At 44.6% G+C, this 25,599-nt stretch overlaps 2 protein-coding genes across 9 annotated transcripts in view; both read left to right on the plus strand.

The window, feature by feature from the left end:
• Positions 1-12,472, plus strand: part of sestd1 (SEC14 and spectrin domains 1) — a 28,311-nt gene extending 15,839 nt beyond the window's left edge. For all 7 annotated transcript variants that reach the window (XM_048239845.1, XM_048239841.1, XM_048239846.1 and 4 more), the window contains exons 10-19: positions 1,422-1,666; positions 4,256-4,378; positions 6,016-6,210; positions 6,724-6,838; positions 7,280-7,439; positions 7,810-7,891; positions 7,988-8,110; positions 8,794-8,985; positions 10,272-10,396; positions 11,229-12,472. In XM_048239845.1, coding sequence (XP_048095802.1) covers positions 1,422-1,666; positions 4,256-4,378; positions 6,016-6,210; positions 6,724-6,838; positions 7,280-7,439; positions 7,810-7,891; positions 7,988-8,110; positions 8,794-8,985; positions 10,272-10,396; positions 11,229-11,388 — 1,520 coding nt within the window. In that variant the 3' untranslated portion in view covers positions 11,389-12,472. The remainder of the gene's footprint in view (positions 1-1,421; positions 1,667-4,255; positions 4,379-6,015; positions 6,211-6,723; positions 6,839-7,279; positions 7,440-7,809; positions 7,892-7,987; positions 8,111-8,793; positions 8,986-10,271; positions 10,397-11,228) is intronic.
• A 4,404-nt stretch (positions 12,473-16,876) lies between these two features.
• Positions 16,877-25,599, plus strand: part of ccdc141 (coiled-coil domain containing 141) — a 29,478-nt gene continuing 20,755 nt past the window's right edge. For both annotated transcript variants that reach the window (XM_048239520.1, XM_048239521.1), the window contains exons 1-5: positions 16,877-17,440; positions 18,819-18,941; positions 20,461-20,652; positions 21,551-21,659; positions 22,527-22,780. In XM_048239520.1, the coding sequence (XP_048095477.1) occupies positions 17,351-17,440; positions 18,819-18,941; positions 20,461-20,652; positions 21,551-21,659; positions 22,527-22,780 (768 nt within the window). In that variant the 5' untranslated portion in view covers positions 16,877-17,350. The remainder of the gene's footprint in view (positions 17,441-18,818; positions 18,942-20,460; positions 20,653-21,550; positions 21,660-22,526; positions 22,781-25,599) is intronic.

The following is a 25,599-nucleotide window of genomic DNA, read 5'->3' on the forward strand; positions in this document are numbered from 1 at the left end:
CCTGGATTCCTGGCAGTTTTTTGGTGCTGGGAGGGGGGTGGGGTGGGGTGGTCTCTTCAGCGTATTACTCAAGCCCTTTTACTGCACTGAAAATATTTACCCAGGACTGCAAAAAGGCAGCGTGTAGCTGGCTGTGTAAAGGGCCCATTGTCTGGGTGCTGGTGGTCAGTGTGTCTCTTGTACAGTGCTGCCCACTGAAAAAATGGCTTTGTGGAGCAGAGGTGACTCACCCCCCTGTGCTGATGGCTCATTGTGTGAGAATCCCTTCTCTTTCACGCTCTCTCTTTTTCTGCATGTCTCTCAGCTGTTGTTACGTTTTGTCACAGCACAGATGGGACTACAGAACAAATGTGAAATCAAACAAGAGCCTCTTGACAAGCAAGGAGTTCTCTTTTTTTTTGCCTTCCCCTTTTTTGGAGGTGCTTGTTGGGTCTTGTTTTTTCTTTTTTAAGTCAAATCTACGCGGTGACAGTACCGTCCCAGATTCGCTGAAAAATGTGAACAAATGAGGGGCGAGCGCTCCACCCCCTAGAAGAACTCTCTCCCCAGCGCAGCCCCGGTGTGACGGCTTTGTAGCTGAAATAATCTCGTCGAGCAGGAGCGTTTTGCCATCCCTCGCATTTGCATCCGTCACACTAACACCTTTGCTTCAGCTCTGCTCCCCGTCACGTTCAGAGAGCCTCTCCTGTCCTGTCCTCTGCTCTCTCTCTCTCTCTCTCTCTCTCTCTCTCTCTCTCTCTCTCTCTCTCTCTCTCTCTCTCTCTCTCTCTCTCTCTCTCTCTCTCTCTCTCTCTCTTTTCTGTGACGGTATTTCCCTTCCACTTCTCCCTCCCTTCTCATTGCTAGTTTCCTCCGTTCATCTTTTTTCGAGTCCTCCTGCCACATGTTATTCATCCCTTCCCATTAGTGTTAATGTTTTTAAATCTCTCCTGCTGCTCCTTTTAGTGAGTTTATTTGTAACACACACACACACACACACACAGACAGACACACACAAACACACACACCCTACGTCTCTGAGGAACACATCAGTGTGGCAGTGCAGAGCTCTCAAGGATGCCTCACGTCAGATACAATCTATTCTCCAAACCATCCTAGCAGATTCTGTGCCAGATGCTGGGATTGTGTTCCGAGAGCTCTCCGACAGTAGAGTAAAGCTAGCCTGTGTTTGTGCTCCAAGGGTATTGAACCTTGTTGTTGTTTGTTGTTTGTTTGTTGTTGTCAGCACCATGCTCTATTAGGTGAGCAATGGGAGCGGCCTCTGTGTTTACCACCCACATCTTGACCTTGTCTTTGCCTCCTTTTCTAACTCCTGCTCCCCGTTGTCCCCCTTCATTCCCCTCTCCTCTCTCTTCCCTCGCTCCTCTCCTCCACTCTCCCCGCTTTTCTCCATCCCTCTCTTTTCTCTCCTGTCTCTTCAGGTCACGAGTTGCTGTCGGAGCTGCAGCAGCGGCGCTTCAACGGCTCCGAGGGTGGCGGCGGCAGCAGTGGTGGTGGCGGTGGCGGGGGCACGGCCTGGTCGCCCATGGACGACGAGCTGCTGGCCCAGCCGCAAGTGATGAAGCTGCTGGACTCGCTGCGGGAGGAGTACACCAAGTACCAGGAGGTGTGCCGGCAGAGGAGCAAGCGCTCGCAGCTGGAGGAGATCCAGACCAAGGTCATGCAGGTAGGGGAGAGGACAACACTGCCACAGGGCTCATCACTGAATGGGTTCCCGGGGCAGTGGTACGGCTAAAAATAAAATGTCCACAACTATACTTGTGAACAAAAATAAAAGAGTTGACTCTTTCATTGATTGCTCAATGGATTCCCACAGCTTTAGTGAAAAGGCAATGACATGACATGATATTTTTATAAGAATTAATGCACAGCTACCAAACAGCATTGTGGATTTGAAAGATGTCTCTTAACATAGCCAGTGTCTCAGTCTCATTCAATCCCACTTTTTCAAAATGCCATCCCATGTTTTTTTTTAACTCTGAAAGACAATGCTCTGTGCATGATCACACCTTTAAGTATGTGGGAATATGTCCACCGGAGCATGACATGTTAACTGCGCTAAGCTAAAACTGTCTGGCAAATGCTCAAGTTTCATGGCTGCTTACTAGCTCATGGTGTCTGGGCTGTGTGTTATTAAAGGCTGCCCTGCCAGCCTTTGAGCTGTGCCTCGCATGTAGGATGTGGTCAGCCTCCATCTGAAGGCCATGGTGGTTTGGTCATTTGAGAACTCAGGGAATAGACCCAAAACATTAAACCAAAAGGCCTTGAGCCTGAGTCAACAAGGCAGCTTCCTGGATAAAAAAAATGCTTTCTAGCAGAGTGATTTTCTCTCGGAATCCATTGTTGTCTGTTTAGCAGACAGTGCAATTTTCTATTTCTCAGTATCAATCTCAACAAGTTTGGAGTGAAAGACTTTGTGGAGATCATTGTCTGTGAAACAGAGTTGCCAACAGTAGCACACTTTAGTTCATGCTCAGCTGTGTGGGTGCCACCATAGTTGAGACTGATAGGAGTCCTCAATGTTGAACTGCTACAGAAATGTGCTGTTGTGAGCCATCTTAACTATACAGGAAGTGTCAATGCTCCAAATTCTCGAAAATAAGAACATCTCTTCCCCTTTAAATAGAATTAAGTGAATCTATTTGGAAAAGATTAGAGACTACACTAGTGTGAAAGCTGTCTTCAGACCTTTCTGACCAACTGTTATTATGCACCACTTTGTGGAGGCACTATGTTTTTTAAGTTCTTCATCCTGTGTGTGTGTGTGTGTGTGTGGCTGGCTGGCTGTGGCTGTGGCTGTGCCCACTGAGAAGTCATTTGATATATCATGGCTTGGCGTAGCCTTGGTCTCACAAATGCCTGTCTTCACTCTGCATTTATAAAGATGACCGCATTCATTCCCAGAAAATTGTCCATTCTCAAAGCACCTCCTCCCTGCCAGGATGTCTCGCTAAATGCGAGATATTAACCGTTATTACTGTTGTTTTCTGGTGGTCTGACAGCGTTGGCCCAAAGGTGTGCGTGGGAGTACTTGCTTCTTTTCAACGGTTTTCTCATTTCATGACCTCCCCACTTTCTCTGGGTGTGTGTCCTTGGAAAGAAAAAAAAGCAGTTGATTTGAGTGCACGAGCTACACTTCAAGAAGAATGTCATCAACGGAGTGTGTTTCTTCTTCCCATCCTTTCTCGATGCTGTGCTCTCAAAAGCAGTCACCCCCAGCAACAAAGTGAGCCTGAGTCATACGGTTCCACTAAGTCTCAGATAAGATGCCGGCATCGACGTTGTCATGTTATCTCATGAGGAGAAGTGTGTCAAATGGGAGACCTTTTTCCCCCGTCTCCCTCTCTGAAAAAGAAATCCAGTCAATCTAAATTGAATGTCTGTTACCATGGCGACGGAGATGTCAGGCAGCAGCGGTGCTTTGGTGAGAGTGAACGAAACAGCGTTTTTGGGCTGAAGGAGTTTGGCCTAGTTCTTATCTGCGGTGGAAAAACCCCCACCATAGAGTGTTGGATCGGTGATGGTGTGTGTGTGTGGGTGGGTATAAAGGCTTGAGGATGGGGGCGTTATGCGGTTTGTAAGCCTAACCGCTCGGAGCCGTTGGAGACGGGAGCGAGGACTCGCCTTGGCTTCACCAGGGTAGAAAGGGGGGCAGGGGGGGGGGGTGCGGTGTGTGTGTGCCCCGAGAAACAGCTCTGTCATCCGCCAACAATGAGGCGCTTCATCACCCTGTCCTCCCTTCCCTCAAAGTGCCCAGTGCCGCCAGCTGCTTCCCCAGTCAGCGCCAAACGCTCCACTTATTTATGTCACGCTCCGAGTGAGACGAATCGCCCCTCGGAGGGGCAATACCTACACTCAGCCACCGATGCCTGGCAAAAATGAGGCCAATGGAAGTCTATTGTCATCGTGTAACATCTGCACTGTTCATTTGCGATTTGTGTGTCGCATTATGTTCTTTTGTTTTGTTTTGTTCTGCTCTGTTGTATGCCATTACGAAAACCAACAGCACTTGGCATTGAAACACTAATTCACTAAAACACTAAGTCAGTCTGTCTCTGTGTTTGCACTCGATTATTTCTCAAGGTGTCTTGCGGTCCTCTCCCATCTGATTTTCCTGATATCATCTCCTCCTGATTTTTAATGATGTCCAATTAGGGCTCCCTCCTGGTTCACCTGCAGGGGGCTGTGTGTGTGTGTATGCGTGTGTGTGTGTGTGTGAGGTAATTAAAGTGTGTGTGTTCTGCTCTCTGTGCAGGTTGTGAACTGGCTGGAGGGTCCGGGTACTGAGCAGCTCCGTGCCCAGTGGGGGATCGGGGACTCCATCCGGGCCTCACAGGCCTTGCAGCAGAAGCACGAGGAGATTGAGAGCCAACATAGCGTAAGACACCAGCCTCTCTGTCCCTGTTCCTGCCCTGCACAATGTGTCTCTTAGACAGGGAGAGAAAATTACAGGAGATCAGTACATCTACAATAGGTTGGCTAACAAATCTGATATATGAAATATGTTTTAAATTGTTACCATGTGCATATGAAATATATCTTACGAAATGACATGGTTAAAAATGTATGAGATATATACGCAGGTCTGCGAGAATATTTTGGTCCATTAATGCCCTGAGGCAGCGTGCTGTGGTGTTGATGGAGGTTTCTGTCCTTCCCTGCCTGCGCTCTGACTCATCCAGCTGGAAATCCCAAATACTGCAGTCGGTTGCACCTGCTAATACACTTAGTGGACACAGCAATATACCTGAGTAGCTTGAGAGACCTGCTGACTTTTTCCTTTTGGTCTGCGCTTGAGGTTTCCCCCCCCCCCCCTTTACATCAGGTGGACAGGCAGCCTGTGGACCTGCGGTCATTTGGACCGGGACGGACCGATTCCATTAGCTCTATGAGATTATATCGGCTGCAGTAGTCGGTGTGTTGGCTCGGGGTGGAGCCACAGCCACATTTCCTATGTGCGTGTGTAAGCGTGATTTCATTAATATGGAAGAGTGCGGCAAAGGCCTATAATGGCAAAAACACAAGGAAAAAAATAAATTAAATCTCAAGTGCAGGAAGGATCATTAGATTTCATTGGATCACCTCTCTCATTTTTTGTGCCATGTGTGTCCAATAGGGGGCGGTATTACTCAATGTCTTAATTGGTGAAAGTTCAGCTGGTGCGGTGGTCTTGATGCTCTCAGCATGCAGGCATGCTGTAAAGTAATTAACACCCAGTTTATCCATCCACCAGCAGTTTACTTAACTGGTGGAAATGGCCCATTTTCATTCTGGATAAAGCGGCTCTTTTCTTGGTAGTGTTCAGAAAACCGGCAGTGCGTCCAGATTCCTCTGATTTAGTTAAATCATGTGTGATAATGCACAGTAACTCTGCTCTCCGTAATGCTCTGTAATGCCGTGTGCATTTGGACAGATAATGGTTTAAATGACATTTAGTGCATATAATAATTCTCACGACTATGGAGAGCGCAGTCATTTGTAATGGCCAGAGTACTGGCTGTGTACCAGTGGCTGGCAGTGTAGAGTGTGTATTAGATTCCCTGGGTGAAATGTGTGTGTGCAACAGAGTGTGTTTATGGTTATGGTTCTTAGCAGCCGCTTTTATCCAACGTGACACACACATTTGTTATGATCAGGTATCAAAACGAGATGTCCTCATAACCCAAGCAATGGCTCTCCTCTAGTCTACATGGAGTTTTTAATGCCTGTGCTGGAGGTACCTATAACGGGCCTTGGCACACGTCGTCTCACAGGAGTGGCTGTGTGGTATATGTTTTTTTTTACCAAGTTCCCTCAGCAAAGGCCAATGCTAGGTTTACTACTATGCTTTAATTAAGCAATATGAGATGAGTGCCAGTAGGGGTTGGTAAAAGATATCCCCACGGCTGTGATTCGGCCAAATATCCCCATTTGGTCAGACCTGCCTTTTGTCCAATCAGAAATGAATAAATGATTTGACCAGACCCAACTGTTGTGTAACAGCCTCTAACAGAGGAGCTGTGGCTGTTCCCATAGGAGTGGTTTGCGGTGTACGTGGAGCTGAACCAGCAGATCGCCGCTCTGCTGAGTGCTGGCGACGAGGAGGACCTGTTGGAGCTGAAGGCCCTGCAGCAGCAGCTGAGCGACGTCTGCTATCGGCAGGCCAGCCAGCTGGAGTCCCGGCAGAACGTGCTGCAGTCCGCCCACGAGTTCCATGGCACCGCCCAGGACGTAAGTCTCTCTCAGCTACTGGACACCCACTCCCCTGTAACGCCTGCAGAATGCCCCACAGTGCAATGCCCCCCTCCAACTTGACTCCAGTCCTGTTTATTGTTAATGACCCAATCTATAAATCAAATTAATTTAATTGCTTTGAAAGAAAATTTAAATCAAGTCAATTCAACTGATAGTTTCCTGGTACAATGGTGAAATAGTTTCCCTGCTTTTGCTTCTTGGGTGCACTGGGGCCCACTGATTTCACTCCGATTAGCCGAACCTCTTGGCTGGAAACCGGCGCTAATTAGCAGATCATTATTATTACTAATTCAGCCTGCTGTGGGAAGACTACTTTCTCTCTGTCCTCATTACCAGCCACTTCCAAACCCCTTATAACCTCGCAGAAAAACATGCGCACAGCAGGGAACATCCATAAACACTCACTGTCTTTTGAATGATGTGATCGTGAACGCAGCGGTGGCGCTGGCTCATGTTCTGGTTCCTTCTCTCCCTCCTCCTCCCCCTCAGCTGTCCCAGCAGCTGGACGGCTTGCTCGGCATGCTCTGTGCCGACGTAGCCCCCGCGGACGGCGCCGCCATCCAGCAGACCCTCAAGCACCTGGAGGAGAAGCTGAAGAGCGTAGGTGAGCAGTAGACCTGAGCTTTAGCAGCATCCGCTGCGCTCTCTGAGCCTCGTCACGACTCTCCCCTGTCAAGAGTAGCAATCATGAGCCATCTAGTTTTACTCTGTCACTGGCTTATAGTTATCAGCTGACCGTAGGGGAATTGTAGGTGTTTTATAACCTGCTGTTTGTAATGTGTGTGTGTGTGTGTGTTGTTTATTCTAGTGTGTTGGTATTGGTCATGGTGCTTTGTCAGAAATATCTGTGAGGTGCAGTTACTTTACACTTTTTAAAGAAAACATTATTGGCACCTTTGCCGTCATTGACAGTGTCAACTTAGATTGGGAAAATGGAGGGTTGGTTTAGTCACCTGCTGTTTGTGTGACCTTTTCTTTTGTTTATTTATGTATGTTTTGATGTGTTGGCTTGTGGTTCACTGCTGTTCCTCACATCTGCCCATAGATGGCGCCCTACAAGGCCTCAAAGAGAAGGGTCAGGTTCTGCTGGATCAAATGTCCAATCAGGCCTCCTGGTCGTATGGAAAAGAAGCTCCGCTGGAGAACAAGGAAAATGTCGACCACATCCACAGTGTCATGGAGGACATGCAGCTCCGCAAACAAAGGTCAGTTAGTCATCATTGTAGGCCACTCGAAAGGCAAAATTGAGCATTGGACACCAGTGCCATTGTAACCTATGTTGTGTTGACCGCGTAGTTGCCCGTACTCAAACCCATAATTTGCAGCACCTCGGATTGGGACGCAAGCTGCTAGCAAGGGAGCTAAAACTCATGGGTGCTAGCATCTATTACTGGCTCATCTCTGAAGGCATCGGGAGGGAGAGTTACCTAATGTACATACTGCACAGCCGCGTGCCAGCAGTCTACCGTTACACCATTAAAAACCTATTTATTTTCAGTGCCCCAGTAGGAGTGGAAAAAAATGAAAAACAAAATGTGTGAAGTCTGTGTCGATAATCCTGCTGTCGCTCTCCAGGTGTGAAGATATGGTGGATGTGCGGAGACTGAAGATGCTTCAGATGGTCCAGCTTTTCAAGTGTGAAGAGGACGCCTCACAGGTCAGTTTCACTTGACTGCCTTTCTCACTATTGAAGAACATGTTTTTGATGTGGGGGCTTTGATGTCTAACTTCTGAGCTCTTCCTCTCTGGCCAGGCGGTGGAGTGGCTGGGGGAGCTGCTGGACGCTCTGCTGAAGACCCACTTGAGACTGGGCGATGACTCACAGGAGACCAAAGTGCTCCTGGAGAAGCACAAAAAGTTTGTTGATGTTGCACAGGTACAACATTAAGCAAAATTGGCTCAGCTGAATGACCGCTCTGTGTTGAAATCCTATAAAATCCTATCCTATAAGTCCTACAAAGTGATAGCTCTAATCTACAAGATGAACCTGCTTACATAAAGCATGCTTCCTTTGAATTAAGAGGGAAAATGAGCTAATGTTGATTGACCCTTGAATATTTGAGTAGTACTGTAAAAAGTATGAAGTGGCATGCAGGCACATTGGATGTTGACCCTGATTTCCAAGGCGAACCTGCTTGCATAACACTTTTGAATGAAAAGCCCATTGGTTTGGTCAGTAAAGACACTGACATTGTTGATGTTGGTTTATGTTGCCCATGACTCAGGCATGGATACAAGTCATTGGTGATTTACTACACATTTACATTTGAGCACACATATCGGTTGTAGGTGGTAGTTTAAAATGGGATCACCAATTTGATTGCAAATTTTTTTTCTTGAAGAAAAAAAAAAATTTTACATTTTTGTGTTGTTTTCCTACACTAGAAGATTTATGCTACCTGTAGAAGGCATATTTTATGAATGTGTTATTGATTTGTGGAGTTGTGTGAGTTTCAGCTGTGGACTCACAGTAAGCACTGTCTACAATAAAGTTTAGTCTGTTGTGCATAGTAAAATAGTCCTTGACATTTTGTGTGTGTGTGTGTGTGTGTGTTCCAGAGCACCTATGACTATGGTCGGCAGCTCCTCCAGGCCACGGTGGTCCTGTGCCAGTCCCTGCGCTGCACCACCCGCTCCTCGGGCGACACGCTGCCCCGTCTGAACCGTGTGTGGAAGCAGTTCTCCGTCACCTCCGAGGAACGAGTGCACCGGCTGGAGATGGCCAGCTCCTTCCACACCTCCGCAGAGAATGTGCGTATGGCATGTGTGCAGTGCAGTGTGTTGTTGCCGACTTAAAACATTACCAGTGTTTACTAGGACATTTCAGTATTTATATATTTCTGTGTTACTGGACGATATTAATTGTTAATGATGAAGAGAGACTATAAATAAGTTCTGTAGTCTCATGGGCACAGAAGTGAGGAGTGCATGTCTGCAAACAGCTCACTTAGAGTTTGGTATCTTATCTCCACAAAGCCAAGAGCCGACAATTGCAAGAATCTTTTGCATTCTACAGCCCAACCCTAACTTTAACTAAAGCTCCTCTCCCCTATCCTATTTCAATCACCTTTCCTATTTCAGTCTGCACAGTTTCTTCGTGTTCGAATTGGCTTCACAGTTTGAGTCACTTTTACCGTTGGAATCTTCACTGCTAGTCTTTGTTTCTCCGTAATGAGAACTTTGATTGAATTAGAACATTTCAACACTCTAATCAGCACTACCCAAATATCATAGTCCTCAATTTTATACTCTATTTGGCGTCAGCCTTTGTCATCTTAGCAGTAGGAACACCTACCGACAATTGTTCTTCTAACTAATAACAGATCTATTAAGACTTGTGTGTGATGACAGAGTAGGAATGGCAGAACAAAGCAGCAGCGTGAGACCGTATCCATTTGAATACCTCCGTTTCAACTATTTCCCTTTCAACTGAACCGCTTTTGAAAGTTTGGAGTCTGTCATTATGTCTTATGTCTATCTCAAGAAAGCTGCCGGAAAGGGGTAAAAAAGGAAATATTTCACAAAGGCAGATTCATCTCTGGGCAAAATAATGGGAAAATTGTAGTCATAAAGAGCGAAGAGATGCATTGTTGTTTGTAGATGTCCCTGTTTGCTTTCAAGTCTTTTATCTGCTGAGTCTCTATTATGTGTTCTTTTAATGCTGTTTACATACAGAAATGGATTGCGTTGCTGCTGTTGGCAAATAACCTCCTGTACTTAAGTAAAATCAAAAACTCAACTTGAAGCCGTCTGTAAAGAGCAGACCATGTCTCTGCCGTCTCTACATGGGGGGAAAAATACAGAAAGGAAAACCTACAATATTTAGATAAAGGGCCCACGGAATGTGCTCTGGCCTTCAAAGTGTCTGAAATTCTCCATCCTTTGCACTCAGAGAGATCGTGAGCACCTGTTAAGTCTCAAACATTAAAGATCTCCCCCTCTCCTTTCTCCCTCTCTTCTTGCCTCCCCCCCCCATTTCTCTCTCTGTCTTTCTCTCTTCCCTGGGTTTCCATTACCTCGGGACTGCGTAATCTTAGCTGCTGAAAGAGAGCCCGGAGCAGGCTGAGCTCATGGTGTTGGACCTGGAGTCGTGTGAGGAGGTGGTGGTGCTGGGGAAGTCTCTCCTGGACCGCCTCACTGTGCCTGTCATATTCCCAGACGGGTAAGAGAGCCGAGAGCGGGGGAGGAGGAGGGGTGGGGTGGGGATGGCTTAAGAGCCTCACGCCGAGCCCCGACAAGCTTTTAATCCTCTGGATGCTCTGCTCCATGGCTGTGGATTCACTCACTCACTCACCCAGTAACTCACGTTTCATTTGAAATGTATCAGCGACACTCACATTTTTTTTCTCCTTCTCTGTGTTAACAAAAGTGTTCCCTTGTTTCCTCTGTCTATTTTTATTGTGGTGTAGTATTTCTTGAGAAGGCAGAGGAGCATGTTTGCCAAATGCTAATGTGCTTGTCAGGAAATGTGCCGTTTATTATCTCTAGTTAGGTTAGATGATGTTTTCATTCAACACTTGTTCAGTCACCATTCAGCAATCACATGTTTTATTTGCTGTTAAGATTTCAAGGACTGTTAGACTGACCTTGTGTTCATTGTTTGTGTGAGTTTTTTTATTTGCATTACAATGTAATCTGTCTCTTGTTGAATACAATAGTAACAACTCAAAGATATTCAGGCATGCACAAAGCCATTCAACAGAGACTCTGCTCAGAAAACTCTTCTTTTTTTTCTCCATGTCTCCTTGTTTCTCTACCTCTTTTTATCCCTCTTTTATCCTATGCACTTTCTTTGTATTTATTTTAATTACTATGACTCACTTTTGTCTCTCCCTTCTTCCTGTTTTGTTTCTCCATTTCTCTCTCTCCCCCTCTCTCTTTCTCTCACTCTCTCCTATCTTTCTCTTTCTCCCTCTCTTTTGCCTCTCTCCTATTTCTACCTCCTTCCTTTTTCCTGTGTCACCCCTGACTCCCCATATCTCTTGCCGGAGCAGGAGTGAGCACTTCTTTGGCAGCCCTGGCGACATGGCGTCGTCTGCGGAGAGTGTGCGGGAGAAGCTGAAGCTGGTGGAGGAGAAACGCTTCCAGCTGGAGGAGGTGGAGCAGCTCCAGGACCAGGAAGAGGCACTAGAGACTGAAGAGCTGGAGAGCTAATGCAGCCTCTCAATTACGCATCGTGACCCCACCCCCCCATTCGGAGCCTGGGAACCCCCTTCCGGAACATCGCCTCATCCTCACGTGCTCTAGGTGTTGGTCAGATTTTTATGTAGGGGGGGGGTCGGTACGCTCATGCTCCTACCATCTCAGTTACACGCTGCCTTTGCCAGATCATCTTAACTTACCGAGTGCTGTTAAAGATAGACAGCTTGCCGAAATCCCCTAACATTGCTTATAGCACACGGGAAAAAATGAGAAGACATCCAAAAAAAATAAATAAACAAAAAGAGACAAGAAACGAGAAAAGACTGCACTGAACTTGTTCCCCCCTTAAAAGCTTTACCTTTGTTTACTGGCACTTGTCCTCCGTTACGCAGGCTGGTGACTCAAGCTTTTTTTACGGTGCTACTAAACCTGTAGAATGTGCCGGGAGCACCACATCTGGCTTTGTTTTAACCTGGTGCTGTAGAGTTTCTTGGCCTCCTGGCAAACTTTTCCATTGACCGTCAGCAATGTATTTTGTATTTCTTTTCTGTTGCTTCCTGTTTTGCAGTACTTCAGTGTATTTGAGTACTTAAGCAAAACTCTCTATCGATATTTTTTATTGTGCCAATGCAAGAACGGAAGGACTTTAAATTGGACACAAACTGCCAACCTAACTGGTTAAAGTTCAGACAGCAATGTTAGTCATGGGAGACATCAACTAGCCCATAAAGACATTTAGCAGACGACATTAGTTGTGTGTATCAAGTTACAATATGAAAACAAAGCCTTGTTGAAATCCTAGACTAGAACTGTGGCTTCAAGCTTTGTTTTGATAAATAAAATGTGAAACAAATGATGTTGCATCTCATAATTGTCCTTCTAATATGTACTTTTTCCTGCTTTTTGAGGCATGCTGTTATAATAATTCCATATTTATTTTGTTTTGTATTTTAATTGATATGCCTTTAAATTTGTACAAAACTTGGCATTTTTACATTTAAGCATAAGCTAATTATGTGTTTAATGAACACATGGGTCACAAGAAATAAATTGGCAAATGAACAGCAAACTGAGGATAAATATGCTTTTTGTGTTTCCTTTGTCTGTGTGTGTTTTCTTTCAGTATACAGACAAATAATAGCCTGGAAAATCCAGACCCTAATAATCTAGAAAGATTAAGGGTCTGGCCAAGAACAATGTGGCCCAACTCGAGGGGTGGCAACAAGCATGCATTTAAAAATCTCACTGCACGCACTTGGATAACACTAGACCATGTTTACTCTGAATGATTTCGGACTTCGACGCAATCGGATAACACTACGACCAATGTGTACTGTCCAACGTTGCAGCGCTGTCTTCATCAGTTTAACTGGTTCCCCGGAATGCAAGGGGTAAAAGTAACGTGCATCATTGCTCATTGCCAGAGTGTCTCGCAGAGACAATTCCATTGTGCTCTCGTGAGAACTCTGGATTTCCAGGGTAGACAAATAATACATTGTTTCAGCATTTTGAGGATGACAGATGAATACTGGTCATCTCCTGAAATAATGTTTACCGTCTTCATTCCTGTTTACCTGATGACTTCAGTTAATAACAGTTCTCTGTAAGTGTAGATGTGGTATGTGGAGAAGAGGGATTGATTTTTCTGTTTATTGGGATGCATGGCAATTAGGTGTGAAGAAGCCTATCACTCATTTACATGCAAATCCAGAGAATAATGGAAGATTTTGAAGGACTTTGCTATTTTTAAATGATGTTTAATTAATATTAAGCTGATCTTGTTTGAATGTGAATTTGGCAAGCTTATAATTGGGATTATCTTTTTATGAAGTCAGTTTTTTTTTTTTCTCGCTAAAGGTCTTTATTTCTTCATTGCACCTTGTAGATGTCAGTATCTATGATTGCACCTTTCCAGAAAGTGTGGAATGTGGAGAACAGTAGAAAGCAAAGATTCTAGAACAGGGCTCTGTTCTAGAATCTTTGGTAGAAAGTAATTTTGTCACTAGCCACATTTACATACTTTTTTTTTTTGTCATTCCGATAAAACTATTTCGATTGAAAATGTTGTGCCGTCTGTTGTGCCCGATCAGGTGCACTCAAGCGCTTTAGAATCTTTCATCAGAATAACCGCTGTTGCCTACTTGTCCTTGAGAAGATAAAGCAGTCAATCCGAATAATCGGAATAAGAGCGGACTAGGTGTACACCACGTCTTTTAAGTCAGATTAAAATTCTGATCGCCTTAGGAATTTTCATTTTAATTGAGCAGTTATTCCACTTGTAATTGGAGTAGAAGCGTCCATGTAAATGTGGCTAATGACAAAATCCAATTTATTATACAAATTATATCTCCACAGTTTGTTTTAAATTATTTCCATGACATGTTATAACAGTTTACCCTTGCCATTCTAATCTTTTTGGGCCCACAAACTATACAGTGGTGTTTAAAAAACATCTCTGTTGTTACACATTATGTTTTGTCTTTTTTTGCTGTGTTGCTTGGTTACATTCCCATGCCTGTTGGCAATATTGATTTTTGAAAATGTGTTTGTGTATGTGAATGTCTCTTTCTCTCTTTCCCTCTCTCTCACACTCTCTGATTCCCTTTGTTTATTCCAAGTTGCAGGTGGCTCCAATAGGTGTTTCTCCTCATCTCTTTGCCTCAAGATAAACTCCATTTTGGAGACATGCAAACTGAACCGGTGGTATAGTACTCCTGCCAGTGTGCGTGTGTGTGTGTCCTTTGTGGGTATGCACACATACTCCACTCACACGCACACATGCATTGGAGTGCTGTAATAAGCGGACTCTGACTTTGTGCTGCAGCACTACCCTCGCTGGTACCAAATTGAAGAAAGGCCGAGCCATGCAGTTGCATAGTAATGTTACTGCAGCCAGTGACTGTGCATATGTACATGTACTGTAGTCCCTACCCACATATGCAGTGGCATGCTATAATGAGAGGACTACAGACGTACTGCAGTACCCTCTCTTGGTGCTTATTTATAGCCCAGCTCCTTTGTGTAGAGGGCAATGATGATGCTGTTGAATAACATATGCCACTCTATTCTGACATCTATTGGCAAGGCCCTGGGTAGCATGTCAAGAATAGCCTGCCCTCACTAATGAAATTAATTGTATTTAATATTGTGCCCCTTTCAAGACCACATGGGGGAGGGGCTTGCCTGTCAAATTACATAGAAGATTGAAAAATGGCCTTCTGAATTGTATTCATTAGAGTTAATGACATGAAGCATTTGATGTGGTAACATGTGTACATGAAGATCTGGGTTCTGTCTATATGTTACATATTATGTGAAAGAATATTCTTCCTGTGTGTTGTGTGGGTACATATACATTTGTGTTTGTGGGTATGGTCTTTGTACTGTATGTTTGCATACAGGCACGTTGCACATGTGATGCCATTGTGAGCATTGGTCGGTGGACTGGGTTTGGTTTCATCTGTGCATCGGTAACTGATGTGACGCTGAGAGTCGGAGACTAATTATAGCCCCGGTGATTTAGCAGAGGCCACTCAGCGACGCGCTGCCTGATTTATCAGGAGACCCCCGCCCCTTCTCCCTCCCTCCCTCCAACCAAACAGATGGCCAGCATGTCTAGGGCCTGCCAGGACCTCGGCTATCCCTGGTGCGCTCAAACTTCTGAGGGCTATCTACTTTCTCAGCTGTCCTGCCAACTTTGCAGCTGCCACTACTGCCTGGAGCCTCACGGGGGGACGTGGCATGCCTATCAAAATAAAATAAAAAAACAAAGAAAAAGAAAGACAGAGAAGAATGTTGTGGTATCAGTGGTAATTCGAACAGGTCTCTCCAATGAGCACTCAAAGAAATGTGTGGCAGTGATATGGCTGGCATGTGGCCTGAAGGAGTGGACAGACATCACCCTGTTAGTGTATTTTCATGCTCTATAAAATGAGCGGCATGTCATTTGGGGAAACAGTGTCACAACTCATTGTGTGTGGCCTTAACTGAACCTTTCTGTAGCAGCAGCAAAGGTGATCAGCTAAAGCATGCATGTTTTTTTTCGTTTGATTTTTTTTTGCTCTCTGACTTTCATTTTTGAACAATAACAATTTAGTTCTGCTCTCCCATGTCTCTAAGGGATAATTTGCTGATGTGAAAATGTTACTGTTACAAGCTATACAATTCACCTCTGCAGCTGCTGGTAGAGTAAGAATGGATGAATGAAAGCATTAAATCTAGGCTATTGTCTTTCTCTTATTATTTCTGCAGAGCATTACATAGATAGATAGATACTTTATTGATCCTCAAGGGGAAATTCAAGAAATGAATTATGTGAGGTATTTGTGTATGACATATCTGTATTGTATATTTTATAGTCACATTGGGACCACACTCAGATATCAAAATAAGCAAGAGATTGACGAGGGCATACTTTTCTCTCGTTGCTAATGTGTGGCGCTTTCCAGCATGTCACAACATTGAGCCCATTAATACTTAGCTCAAGGCACTTTTCTGTCAAGTACGAAAACATGTCATGATTGTGAGATTGTGTCACGGAGACTCCAGGGGATTAAAGGGTATCTGATTTATCATTGTCTCTCCCTGTGCAGTTCCCTGAGGTTTCCTCTGTATGGTATATACCAGACGCCGCTAGGAAGTGACCTAGAGAATCCTGAAAAACACATGGGCTTTGATGGGTAAGCCACTGTCAGAATAGAGACTTGCATAAATCATGAACATGTTTGGTATTGTCACTGTCTTGTCATTTTGAAGCCGCCGCAGCAATGTTTAAAGCCGGGTTTAGAAACAGCATATGTTGTGTTTCATGTGTGAGGAGAGAAAGAGAGAGTGCGAGCAAGAGGAAAAAAGGCTTTAAATGTCTGTTATCAGGAAACCGGGTCCCTGGTTGCGTTTCCCTGCAAAGTTAAGTATCAAATTGTCTCTGTGGGCTTTTCCTTCCATTGTGCTGTAGTCAGGGAATCAGAGTCCCATTTTATTAGGACTTAATACCCTCCTCGCTCCCCCCAAACACACTGCCTTGTTTTTTACTTCAATGGGTTTCTCTTTGAACAAGATGTTCTCTGGGGATTGCATCAGTCCCAGGAGAACGTATTGAAGTTCCAAATATATATTTCTGAGGGAGTTACTAAAAACAACTTTTTTAGGATGACTTCATGTCGCAAGTATTTGCTGCATTCATAGAACTTTCTAGAGATCACTGTTGGCTGTGCTGTTGGGGTTTAACTGGACTTTAAAACACTGGCATGCAGGCTCAGGGGAAGCTTGGCTGTGGAGGTGACAGGAGTTATTCCTCTTGAGGGAACAAGAAGGGTTTTGGGAGAGGGGGGGGGCACATCAGTGGTGCTCTTTTAACGTTCCCACTCCCCATCTGATCGTCACACTCTGATCTCTGCTTGGGCCAAAACCTGTGTGGGTGTCCCCTTCAACCTTCCCGTACATCAGGGCCAAAGGGTGACCAGAACAGACAGACAGACAGAGAAAAGGCGGGAGTGTGGGAGAGAGAGAGGGAGAGAGAAAGGATGAGGGACGGATGTAGGGAAAGAGAGAGAGAGAGTGGTGTGGAGAGAGCAGAGCCACCAAACTAGGGGTGTGTCAAATGGCTCTCAGCGCTGTGTGATAAACCTAGTGGATATTTCTATTTTTAACACGCGGTGCTCTGCCCTGTCAACTTGTACGCTGGGGTTGGAGTCGAGTGTTCATCCAAGCCAGTTGTCACAGCAAGAGACTGTTTGGTGGGCATTAAAGCAGAGCCTCTCATTTTCTCTCTCTCTCTAACAAGCTGGAATTTACCTGTTGACCAGAGGACTATTGGAGTGTACAGTCAAGAAGCATGCGCTGAATAGCCATTGTTGGATTTTTGGATGTGGGGACGGGCTGGATAAAGCAAAGTGTGGGTGTTGAAGTGGAGGGGAGAGCCTGCTGCTGGGGTGTTGGACTTGTGGACGTGTTGGACTTGTGGACGTAAACGAGAATGTCTTGGGAAGGTGACCCTTCCACAACAACAATCAGCACTGTGGCTGTGCAAGCTGGGGACTCCCAGCTAGTCATTACAGTACTGAAGGTACAGTACTACTTCTAAATACTCTGTTATCTCGGTTTGTTAAGGTAAACATTGATTTCAGGATGTCTTGTGGACTGTTTTTGTTGCTTGTACACCAACTTTGGGTGTAGCCTTGAAATGGTAGGTCTAGAGGTTTAGTGGTTGTTTACATACGGTTTTGAACTGTTGTACCCTATTGACAAATCAATAGTTCCTGTTCTTGAATCAGCAGATTTCCCAAATCAACCTACACAGTTAAGTAATGATTTGACAGGGTTCCTGTAGAGACAACAGTAGGTCTCAGTAATCTCAGTAACACCTTACAATGGCTTTGCTTTGACCCTCAAACCCCTCAGTTAGATACTATTGATTGGTCTGCAATCGGTAGACACTGTCCTTACAGCATCTGTCGTCCCTATCGATTAATCCAAAGAGCAGCCCTGAACAGGGCAGGGGAAATTATCTGTGGTCAATTATGTCTCAAACACACGGTTCGTCGTATTTGACAGTCAGGTCGTCAATAAACCTTTTTGTTTTTCCACCAGGCTTGCAGATGACATGGTCCTGTTGCAAAGCTTTCACTCATCCCATGGTCAGATGTATGGAAGCCTAACTGTAGAGATCCATGTAGGATTGACCATGTAGGACAGCAGCAAAACACACAAAGAGCACTCGGTACTATTGCTGTTCTGAGACATCATCATATGGTCTTTATTATTAATAGCCTTTAACTGTAAACTGTCAAGTGAAAGAGTGAAGCAGTTTTTTTTTCTCAAAGGCCTCTGAAGCCATCATGTACAGGATCTACCACAATACCAGGCACGCAGGACTGGACAAAGGCCACTGCATGCCTGCTAAATAATCGGCCTCCCAACGCGTTACCATCAGAATCCACTTGTGTTTAAATGCATTTCCTCACATTTACATTGCGATTAAGACAAGCCAGAGCAGCTGCCAGCGCTCTTAAGGTTTCAGGCGGCCGCCTTTGCCACTCTCTCTTATTTCTCAAATGCGTTCTTTAAGCCTTTTGATGGGCTCATTTGCATTCCGGAGGACCAGATCCGTGGGCGATCATTTGTGGAACAACTTCATTTGGAAATGTGAGACCGCTCTCCATAGTTTTTCCTTTAGGTGATCTTTGGCAGAATGCCAGAGAGAGGTTGTTTCCCCTCTGCGACTATTTGTGCGGTTTGTTTACGGACCGTGAAATGTGCGCCGCACCACGTGGGCGCGTGCGGCATGTTTGCAGGTATAAGGTTTCGAACCACCCACCTCCGCACATAAACATGTCCTTGGTCTCTCTCCCTCTCTGTCTCTCTCTCTCTGTCTCTCTGTGTGTGTGCGTGCATGCGTGTGTTTGCGTGTCGGTGTATGATGTGTCTTTTAATTTCCCCTCCAGTGTGGCACGCTAGTGGAGCTGCAGCTGACGGAGGCCAAGCCCAACCTGCTCGAGATTGGCGCCAACCAGGAGGAGACCAAGAAACTCCTCACTGAGCACGAGCAGCTCCTCGCCAAGCTCAAGGTTGTACCAACACAGCCCACAACACTGTAAAGCTGTCCTGTGATTGTTAATGTAATTGAAAGTGACATCCCTACCTTCATCTGACAATGATTTATCATCAGCCCCTCATGCTCTTTTCTAATCTCAGCTAACAATTTATTTTTATATATTTTAATGTCTGTCTTTGCCTGTGCAAAGTGACCTCCCCTTGTGCCGGGTATGGCTGTTGATTTATTTTATTTCCACACAGTATTTTTTCCATCTCTCATTATAGGCCCCTGTAGTTCAGTGGCTATTTCCGTGCAAGGCGGTCAAATAGATCGCATTGGACTTTCGAATAAGAACAGCTCTCAGCCTTGTACCACATGCCACATTGTACCACTGACTCCATAATCAGTGCAGAGATGTGAAACCGCAGGATCCATAGTCCATAGCTGCACTCACAGCACACATACACATAAACATGTAATTAAATGATAAAACGAGTAGCACTTATGTGCTTGAATTGAGTATTGTAGGCTATTTAATAGCCAGAGTGATGGCTGGATGGCTGGATAGCTAGATATGTTCAGCGGGTCATTTAATCTTAAGTGACTGGTCATCTATTAATATGTGCAATTGCTTAGATGGCTGTTACACGAGTGTCTTCATATAGTGCAGATCTGGGCTTACTTCTCATGAAAACTCAGTTGTAAGTTTTAGTTAATTTATTAAATAATGATATATAAGGTTAATTTATATAATTTATATTTTATATTATTAAAAAAAACATTGTCGATTTACAGTGAGTGCCTCATATTCATATCTGACTTGCGTCATCCACGGTCTGTGCCCAGTAATGGAAATCAGGCAGGAGCACCAAGCCTGATATTTTACATATGCCAAACACTTTCCCCCTCTCTCAGTACACTTTCCCAAGTACCAAAAGGAAAATGGGCTCTCAATTCAACTTTAACAATAGCCTCCTTGTAAACCATTTTGTTATGGAATATTATGAATTCAAAATAAAGTTCCACGGATTGTTAAACAACACTTCACAACCCATCAGAAAAGAGGCCAGGACCGGGCCGTTCTCAGTGCACACAGTAATGTAACTAAAGACTTGAGCTGATAGAAGCCTCAGCCTTCTAATTAAAAAGGACCCATGCCACATCGAAAAAACTGCACTAAAAACAGACCAGCACAACTGCATGTGGTTAAATAGTCACTGGATTACACTATCATGGTAACCATTTGTAGTATGCCAGATTTTGCACCAGCATTCAAATAGAACCTTCAAAGCTACTCTCTGAATTTCAGTCTTATCACTATCACAAAAGTGATTCTTTGTGTGTGTGTGTGTGTGGGGGGGGTGGTATTTTATACTGACGTAGTTTTAAAAAGTTGCTTGCGTGCCATCATATTTTGTAATAATTGATAGGGGTATTAGAAAGAAATGTTAGCTTTACAACATATTTAATTATACTGCCTTCGGATATCTCCAGGACTGAATAGTTAATGAAAATGGAACATGGTTCTAACTGAGAATGTCTTTCTGCAGAAACATGAGGAAGGCGTGTGGGCTCTGCTGGCAAAGGCGGACAGAACGGCAGAGGAGAAGGTTGGGGAGGAGGTGGTGTACGGGGCCATGGCAGACACCCTTAGCGACGCCTGGTGGACCCTTGCCTCCCACTTGGAGAGGCGCAGGTCGCTCCTCCAGCTCGCCTCCGAGTTCTTTGACAGGGCCCTGGAGGTAAAAGCTGCAGTGCACCTCCATTCGGTGCCCCCCCCCCCCCAGTTAATGCTAGGTTACAACCAACACTGCCAAGCTCCCCTCTGAGCTTGTCATTACGTATGTTTTTCTCTTTTTTTTCTTATTAAAACAGTGTTGTCAGTTTTGTTTTATTTTCTTTTTGAAACACAAAGCCTTGTTTTGTGTTTGTACAGCTTTTATGGTAGGAAATGTGATGCTGCTCGATACCGTCAGGAAGTACAAAGGCCTGCGTGTTTGTGCTCGACTCAGCTCTGAGGCTCCAGAGACAGAGAGAGAGAGAGAGACAGAAAGAGAGAGACAGAGAGAGAGAACATCCGCTCCCTCCCCGGTGTTTGTTGTCTGAAGGCATCACAGGGTCTGCCCAATAATTGGATCAGATTCCAACCTGTAGCTTTGATGTCAAAGCAGTGTCACCAACTATTTTGCTGCTCTCTTACGTACAGTAGTGGAATAATGGACACAATTTGTAGCTACTTATATTCAAGGTCATCTTCACTGAGAACTGAAGTGATAGACAGGGACTCTACCCATTCTGTCCCTATGTGTATTATTTTCTGAAAGTGCCTGGATAGTTACTTGTGGACAAAAACATTCATAAGAGTGTGAAAGCCCTGAAATATGAGTCCTGTTGCAGACGCAGGATGCAGGTGTTTCATACTGCCTTAACCCTGATGTCAGAAAACACTCGGCCTGACTTCATACAGCCATTAGAATACATTCAATATAGACCTCAATGAGTGAAGAGCACCATGAGTTATCAAGCATTGGTGTCCATTTAATGATGTGTGTGAGATATGACTGGACACTCCTCTTTGATAGTGTGTGTATTTGTGTGTGTGTCATGACTAACGTGAGCATGATTTTTGTTCTGTTTTAGTTTGCCATCAAAATCGACGAGGCTGAGGATTTCCAACGCGTCGGCCAGGAGGTCGCAGACGCCGACTCGCTCTCCAGGCTCCTCCAGAGACACAGCGTTATTAAGCGAGGTGAGTGGACGGCCAGAGCAACAGTCTCAGAAGCGGGATTGGCCCAGGTCTGGCGCGAATCAACCCCGCAGCCCATCGCTATGTGGGAGAGCTAACCCAACCCCCTAACCCCCCTCCTCTTTTTCTTACCCTTGAACCTTTCACACACATGCTGTGGGTCTCTCGGACAAGACCCCATGAGAGCAGTGACATCATGTCCCGTATGTGTTTGCTGACCGGGACCTGAACCTGGTGTTCTCTTGCAGCCTCTCATGTTTTCTCTCGAGCATCTGTCTCTCTCGCTTAGATGAGTTTTGAGCGAAATAACAATTTGCTCTCGCCCAGGCGGCTCTCCACCATGCCTCAAAGGCATTGAGCTCAGATTTGAATATCTTTCAGATGTAATCAAGTCTGTAAGCACACTACTGACACCCTTGGGCTGCAACAGAAATGAAGATGGCTAAAGGAAATGCCTTGTCTTGCATGCAAATGTGATGGGCCATATTTGTTTGTTGTTCAGCAAAGTCAGTTTGTTCGGGACTTTTGGAATTTGGCTTTGCTTCCCATTAATCATTCACAAATTCCACTGATTGCACACAAGTATTTTGGTTCTTAAACAAATATTTTACTTACTCATAGAAGAGAGGGCTAAGTTATTTTTTTCCTTCTTATTTTTTTCCTTCAAAGTAAAACTTTGGTGTCTGTATTTATGCAGCAAGTGCAAGTTCTTAGAGGTATGACCATATTTGTATATTGTGTGTAAGAGCATAAATATGTGTTGGAGATAAGAATGGAAAATATCTGTCCAACTTTGATGCATAAAAGGAATGATTCATACAATGACCTCAACACTTAAATATCCTGTAAATATTCTTCCTTTTGCATCAGGTCTTTTGGAAAAGTCAATGCTTGTCTTGAACAAGAGTCGTGAGTTGCTGGACTACCTGAGTGACTTCCAAGTGGACGAGGCCCTACGCTTCTCCAACGCGCTGTACGGAGCCCGGTCCAGCTGCAGTAAGGTGGAGTATCTGATGGAGCTGCTGCAGGATCGCCGCAGGCAGGTGGACCTACACATGAGACGTCAGCGGCACAGGCTGGAAGTCATCCAGAATATCTGCCAGTGGGAGCAGCAAGAACAGGAAGTGAGTCTGTGTGTGTGTGTGTGTGTGTGTGTGTGTGTGTGTGTGTGTGTGTGTGTGTGTGTGTGTGTGTGCGGCGTGTGTGTGTGTGTGTGTGTGTGTGTGTGTGTGTGTGTGTGTGTGTGTGTGCGTGTGTGCGTGTGTGCGTGTGCGCGTGTGGTGCGCGTGTGTGCGTGTGTGCGTGTGTGCACGCGTGCGCTGCAAGTCGCGCGGCGCGTGTGTGTGTGTGTGTGTGCGTGTGTGTGCGCGTGTGTGTGTGTGTGTGTGTGTGTGTGTGTGCGTGTGTCTGTGTGTGTGTGTGTGTGTGTGTGCGTGTTTGGTGGTGAACAGATACAAAATTTCAAAAATAATGGAATAAATATAGCCGCAAGCGGCAATGGCGGGCCCGAGCACCTGCGGTCCGCAACCCGTGACATTTTGGAAAGATGTTTGTCTCGGGGAGTTCCATACACCTGCCAAAAATGTGGTGTGTGTAGCTTAAACTATATGCCAACCATGAGACTCCATGTGTGTGTGTGTGCTTGAGTGTGTGTGTTTGTGTGTCTGTGTGTGTGTGTCTCTCTGTGTGTGTGTCTCTCGCTCACTCTGTGTGTTGGTGTGTGTGTGTGTGTATATGTGTCTGTCTCTCTCTGTTTGTGTGTGTGTGTGTATGTGTGTGTCTCCCTTGCTCTCTCTCTCTCTCTGTGAGCGTGTGTGTGTGTTTCTCTCTCTATCTGTGTGTGTGTGTGTGTGTGTGCGCGTGTCTGTCTGTCTGTCTGTCTGTCTGTGTGTGTGTGTGTGTCTTGTGTGTGTGTGTGTGTGTGTGTCTCTCTCTCTCTTTGTGTGTGTGTGTGTGTCTCTCTTTGTGTGTGTGGCTCTCACAGTGTGTGTGTGTACAAAACGTGAATATCATCAAAATAATGATATCCAATATTTTGTAAAGGTTAAGATCAATCACTTAAGGCATTGCCCATTTCTGGCACATATCCTGCTTGGCCAGGTGGTGACGCTATGCCAGAGAGGCCAATTGGGTTTCTGGATATTCTCATAATCATAATATCTATTAACCTGAGAAGTTTCAGACTGTTCATTCAATGCACTTTGACTTTATGACACATTTCCTGTTTATGTGGTGAGATATTAAAATCATAACTTATTACAACATATCAAACATCCCTTCACAATTTAACATCAGCATCATCTTGCCATCATATTTGCCAAATTTCACATGAATCTGACAAACCGTCTAGGAGGAGTATGTTAAAATTGATCAGTGTAATTGCCATTCTTTCTGTTGTCAGGTAGTGGCGCAATGCCAAATATGCATTATGGGCATGTACATATCATTATTACCATTGTATTCAATGACCTGTGAAATGTAAAACATTTCAAGCGATGCATGGTGAATTATGACACATTTATTATTTATGTGGAAGGGTTATGACATTCATAATTTTGCCATTTCGTCAAATGACAACATATCAAAAAAAGCTTCACAATTTAGAATCAACAGCCTCTTGGCATCATATATACCAACTTTGACATGTATCGGATCAATCGTCTAGGAGAAGTGTGTAAAAATTGATCATGTCCAAAACGCACAAAATCTCAATTACCTCACTTCCTGTGGGCGTGGCTAATGGCATGTTAATGCAAAAGTTGTTCGTTTTTGGGAGTTACATACACCCACCACATTTGGTGTTTGTATCTAAAACTATATGCCAACCACAAGTCACAGTGACATAAGGGGGCGCTATGGAGTTCCTGGGCCAAGCCCAGTGCCAAGCCTTTTTCCCTGTGTATTCACGGTACCTCTTGATGTGTGTGCCAAATTTCATACGTTTTCACCCACGGGAAGCACCTCTTTTGGCATCACAATTCATCACATTTTAGTCCGCACAAAATCCCTAATACCTCACTTCCTGTTGGGCGTGGGTAATGCATTGTACATACAAAAGTTGTTCATCTTGGCGAGATACACACACCTACCAAATTTTGTGTGTCTCGCTGAAAGTATATGCCAACCACGGCATCAGTCACCTAAGGGGGCGCTAGCGAGTCCCTGAGCCACGCCCGGGACCAAGCTCTTGTACCTAACTGCTTTGCGTGACACCTGATGTGTGTGGCAAATTTCAAGACTTTTCACCCATCTTAACTCATTGAATGCCAAGCTGTTTTCGGAAGCTTTGTGCTATAGTGCCAGCAATCTAGACCATTGTTGATTTTTGGACAGCCACAGCATATTCTGTGTTATAGCTATGAACACATACAATGGCTCGTTTAAAAGGTGAAACTTTAAGCTCTCAGTAGGTGCAAAACGTGTATTTCTACACGCCTCTGTTCCTGAGAAATCCCAAGCTAAACAGTGGCTAGTTTTCATCAAAATCCCTGTTTTTTTTCTAGAAATGGAGATGGAAATGGATTGCGTCTTTTATTAAATATATGCTGTTTGAGCCTGCTACTCTTCTGACACTTACATTTCTGGGTCAAAGGACTTGTGTAAGACAAATATAGTTTTTCTGTTCACAAAATCATCGTGGTGGGGGGGCTACAAACAATAATACCACATTTCTACTGCTGTAGAATGAACACACCTGAGATGAAATTCAGTCCATAAGATGTATTACAAGATGTATTACAGTATACCATACAAAATCATACCACATAAGAGGGCAGTATATTTACATATAAACACATATATACATATATATACATATTAGAGGGCAGTATATTTACATATAAACACATACATATTTTAATACTGCACATATAAATATAAATAAACAAATTACAATAAATATATACAGTAAATATGAAGGCCTTCAAGACATCCTGGAATCCAT

The sequence above is a fragment of the Alosa alosa genome, chromosome 3 (genome assembly GCF_017589495.1).
Source record: "Alosa alosa isolate M-15738 ecotype Scorff River chromosome 3, AALO_Geno_1.1, whole genome shotgun sequence".
NCBI lineage: Eukaryota > Metazoa > Chordata > Actinopteri > Clupeiformes > Clupeidae > Alosa > Alosa alosa.